The sequence below is a fragment of the Hemibagrus wyckioides genome, linkage group LG25 (genome assembly GCF_019097595.1).
Source record: "Hemibagrus wyckioides isolate EC202008001 linkage group LG25, SWU_Hwy_1.0, whole genome shotgun sequence".
NCBI lineage: Eukaryota > Metazoa > Chordata > Actinopteri > Siluriformes > Bagridae > Hemibagrus > Hemibagrus wyckioides.
The window spans coordinates 885,892-890,891 of NC_080734.1; the positions used below are offsets into that span (position 1 = coordinate 885,892).

A 5,000-nucleotide genomic window follows, 5' to 3' on the forward strand; every position below is an offset into this window, starting at 1 on the left:
GGGCAGAGCTGCTCCACAACAGCAGGACCCGTCTGGTGTTTTCAGTGTGCAGGGGTTAGTACCTACTAGAAGGTGAACCAGAGGGTACCAGCTGGACCCTGACTGTGGAGTCCAGGACTTTACATCCAGACTTGGAGCTGAAATTCTGACTGATGTTTTATTTATACTGTAATAGTTACAGCTATTTCCTCATTTAAATATTCATGACCTGTTTGTGAACAGAGAGAGAGAGAGGGAGAGAGAAAGAGGGATGAACTACACATTAATGTCTATATTTTATTCTCTATATTTATATCCCCACCAGAACAAGAATAATCAAATCAGCCAGACGAAAATCCGCGTGGCCTCAACGTTACTCTTCATCCTCGCCGGCTGCATCGTCTTTGTCACAATTCCTGCGGTTATTTTCAAAGAAATTGAAGAATGGACGGCGCTCGATGCGATTTATTTTGTTGTCATTACACTAACGACTGTTGGCATCGGGGACTACGTCGCAGGTGTTACAGAATATTCTAACTGCTTTTATTTCATCAGGTGGATTAAAACACCAAGATAAAAGAAGAATCTTCTAATTGACTGAAGACCACACCTCCAGATCATTTAGCCTCACCTCCAGATCATTTAGACACACCTCCAGATCTTAATTACACCTTCAGATCATTCAAACAGACCTCCAGATCATTCAGACACACCTCCAGATCGTTTAGACACACCTCCAGATCATTTAGACACACCTCCAGATCATTTAGACACACCTCCAGATCATTTAGACACACCTCCAGATCATTTAGCCGCACCTCCAGATCATTTAGCCTCACCTCCAGATCATTTAGACACACCTCCAGATCTTAATTACACCTTCAGATCATTCAAACAGACCTCCAGATCATTCAGACACACCTCCAGATCATTTAGACACACCTCCAGATCATTTAGACACACCTCCAGATCATTCAGACACACCTCCAGATCATTTAGACACACCTCCAGATCATTTAGACACACCTCCAGATCATTTAGCCGCACCTCCAGATCATTTAGCCTCACCTCCAGATCATTTAGACACACCTCCAGATCTTAATTACACCTTCAGATCATTCAAACAGACCTCCAGATCATTCAGACACACCTCCAGATCATTTAGACACACCTCCAGATCATTTAGACACACCTCCAGATCTTAATTACACCTTCAGATCATTCAAACAGACCTCCAGATCATTCAGACACACCTCCAGATCATTTAGACACACCTCCAGATCATTTGGATACACTTCAAGATCATTATGTCTCCCTGTTCCTTCTTAAATGTCCTGTTAGTGTTTATTTTTCTCAATATTTCTTGTCATACACGCACATCAGATGATTAGGATCAGGATGGATGGAGTCCTGAGGTACTCCACAGGTGCTGCAGAAGAAAAAGGACATTCAGTGCTAATGAAACTCTTTGACTTAGTATGTTTGAGATAATAGCACGAGCAGAATAAATGTTAGTGACAAATCTACACCATGATGGATGAGAATGATTTCTACTGGATCATGGAGCATGTATCAGGTGCTGCAGAACTTTATGATGCCATCAGTCAGGACTGAGGTACACTCGATCTTATATTGATTTTGCTTTACTTATGTTTCCAAACCACTTCAGTGTAACTAATCCCATGATTATCTGATACTTTGTGGTGGTAATGAGATTTGACAGTTTATTTAATGCCACTGAAGCACAAGACTCTTTTGAGGACATTCTTTCAGCTGATACACACCTGCTATTTTATTCACTTGATCTTTATAAAAACCATCATTTATATCTGACTGGACCTGATACTGACTCCCTTATCCTTTATGTTATGTGTCCCTGCTGTTTTCAACCAATAAGAAGACAATCTTTTGTCCTTGTGTTAGTTCGTGGAGTAACGTGTCACTCTGATGGATTTTGCAGGAGGAAATAGAGCAAAAGAATATTATAACTGGTACAAGCCACTGGTTTGGTTCTGGATACTGGTTGGTCTGGCATACTTTGCTGCTGTACTGAGTATGATTGGAGACTGGCTCAGAGTCCTGTCCAAAAAGACAAAAGAGGAGGTAAGAATTTCATTTATCTTCCTGATGCATTTTATAATGTTCATGTAATCTACTTAACTCATATATAATATTCCCTCATGTTATTTATTTAGATTTTATAACAATTTACTGGGTATATAGGCATGCCTGGGTCTCTCACACTACCCATTACTTTCTGGACGTAACACTGTGTAGAAAGAAGGTGGCAGGTCAACATTTACTCTGTTAAATTCAATTAAAATTCAATTTAATTACTCTGTTAAATTCAAAAACAATGGTTCCTGTGATCTGTTAATTTTTCAGTTCCTCATTCAAAATTCCAATTTTGCATCATTTACATTTCTGCCATTTGGCAGACGCCCTTATCCAGAGTTATTTGTGAAAATGTGACAATTTATCTAATTTTCCATACAATCTAGAGTTAAGAGCCCAGCTTGCTCAGGGGCCCAGCAGTGGGAGCTTGGTGGACCTGGAACTCAAACCTTCTGAGCAGTAGTCCAACACCTTAACCTCTAAGCTTCCACATCCCTAAGCATCTAAACATCAGTCAGCTTTCAGCAGGAAGGAATTAATGCTAAGTCTATACTGAACTCAGAAACTACACAAATTTATTAGTTCCTCAAGAGCTCTTGGTTGCACAATTCCTTGTTACATTAAACTGGGACATTATCAACAGTTACATTATTTACTGTCCAGTGTCCCTCAAATGAGGATAAGGTGCTCTTCTGAGCCTGGTTCCTCTCAAGTTTTCTTCCTCAGAGCATCTCAGGGAGTTTTTACTTACAACCGTCGCTGATGAATAGTAACTTAACTTTAAACTTTATCACTTTTTTCTATGTTTCTATACTTCTCTAAAGCTGCTTTGAGACAATGTTTATTTTTAAGCACTATACAAATAAATTGAAATTGAAAAATTGCAATCTGTAATTAATTCTAATTACTGGTCTTTATTTATGGATTTGTTTTGGAATTTCTTTCTTTCCTCATTAATATGAGGAAATGATCACAAAATGTTTTACAAAATGTTCATAAAATTGTTGTGGAATTGAAATAAACTCGAGAGTGTAATCTGATATAAAATCAGAGCTGACGATTCATCAGTCAAGGTTCACTGAGTGAGTCAGATACACAAATCCACACAGCATCAGTCTTCAGAACAAACTGTATTTTCATCAACAGCAGAGTCTTTGTGTTAATGATGCTGCCAGCTAGTGTGTCCAGACTGATAAACACAGCAGTGTTTAGATTTCACAGCAATGACTCTAACACTCCTCCCAAAATCTTTTGTTTCATCTCGTTGCTGATCAATATAAATGATACTGATGGAAACAGATCCCAAAAACTCTCCCTGTGCTCCAGTATCCTCCTGAGAATGTAAATAAAAGATGAAGGGAAATGAGAAATGCAGTTCAGCTCATAAAGCTTGTGTAGGGTTTACAAAATGTTTCTCTGTCTTCCTCTCAGGTCGGAGAGTTCAAAGCTCATGCTGCTGAATGGAAAGCGAACGTTCGGGCCGAATTCAGAGAAACCCGGCGTCGCCTCAGTGTGGAGGTTCACGATAAACTGCAACGTGCTGCTACGATCCGCAACATGGAGCGTCGACAGCTTGGACTGGACCAACGTGCTCAGTCGCTCGACATCTTATCTCATCCTAATGAGCGACGATCCGCAAACTTCAATATCTTGGACGCGGCGACCAACTTCAAGACGTCTTCGCAAGAGAGCATCAATGGAAAACTAAACGACAACATCTTTAACCGATTCGGCTCTGTCAGCAAACTGGCCAAACGAGCCAAGAACAAGGAGCTGAAGAAGAACATCCCAGGAGATGGACGCAAAACTGGCAGTGAGGAGAAGAAAGAGGTGGAGGAGGAAGAGCTGGAGAAGGAGGTCAACACCAGTCTGTCGGATTTGCCTTTGTTCGTCGAGAGCCCGAAATCACAAAACGGATTCGTGATGGTGCCGACAAAGACCAAAGAAGAAGAAGAAGAAGAAGAAGAAGGAGGAATAGAAGAAGAAAAAGAGGAGAAGGAAAAAAAACTTGAGGAGTTTCATGTTGAACTGAACGTCTAGATGGAAGAAATCATCTTGAAAAATAAAAGTGCCTTGTTTCTCATTGATGCTGATGGGAAAATTCTAACATCCCATTTTAATGTTAGTGAAACTTTTCACTGTGTCCTGATAACTTGATTTAAAAAAAAAGAAATTTATGTGACAGACCAATAAATTAAAATAGAGTCTGAAAAAGGATCCTAGCAAAGTTTCAACAAGCGAACTGTAGCGATATAAAGTGACATTTACTGGCTGAAAGACTGAAAGTTGATACTGAGCTCTTAACACAGTGGACTTGAAGATATATAAATAATAGAAATCCAAAATACAGATGGCGATAAAATTTAAAAAAAAGATATATTTAATGCATCAGAAAAAGAAAAACTCATGATATACATTAGGCATGTGCCAATAGAAAATTTGAAATTGTGTAATTGCGGAACCTTTTATCACGGTTACTCCTGTTGTCATGGTATTAAACACTGGATATCTTCCATTCTGGCATCTTCTTTACTGGTCACACTGGTTGAAGGTCCTGGTCTCATCAGCCAGCTATTTAACTGAGGAACCTCACCTGTGTCGCATTATCGTTTGTCTGATGTCACCTTCAGAGTGCTGCTGGTCACTCGTTGGTTTTTTTGGACACAGATCTAGAAATGGCAGCGCATATGTTTTCTCAGCTGCTAAACACAACTAGGCTAGTCTTCACTCAGTAGCGTAACTTGCTGGTTAGCATGCAGCACATTACCACAGAAGGTCACTCAGGAAGCCACAGGCTCTGTAAGTGTTAAGGTGATGTTAGAGTAAATAATCAATCTGAATTTACTTTTAGAAACACAAATAAACACAACTGGCTGTTTGTTCAATGAAATTTTTTTTGTACAATT

At 39.6% G+C, this 5,000-nt stretch overlaps 1 protein-coding gene across 1 annotated transcript in view; it reads left to right on the forward strand.

The window, feature by feature from the left end:
• kcnk10a (potassium channel, subfamily K, member 10a) overlaps positions 1-5,000 on the forward strand; it is a 35,064-nt gene that overhangs the window by 25,690 nt on the left and 4,374 nt on the right. Inside the window, exons 5-7 of the mRNA XM_058378802.1 lie at positions 305-497; positions 1,940-2,082; positions 3,526-5,000. The exon at positions 3,526-5,000 is cut by the window's right edge and continues 4,374 nt beyond it. Coding sequence (XP_058234785.1) covers positions 305-497; positions 1,940-2,082; positions 3,526-4,134 — 945 coding nt within the window. The 3' untranslated portion in view covers positions 4,135-5,000. The remainder of the gene's footprint in view (positions 1-304; positions 498-1,939; positions 2,083-3,525) is intronic.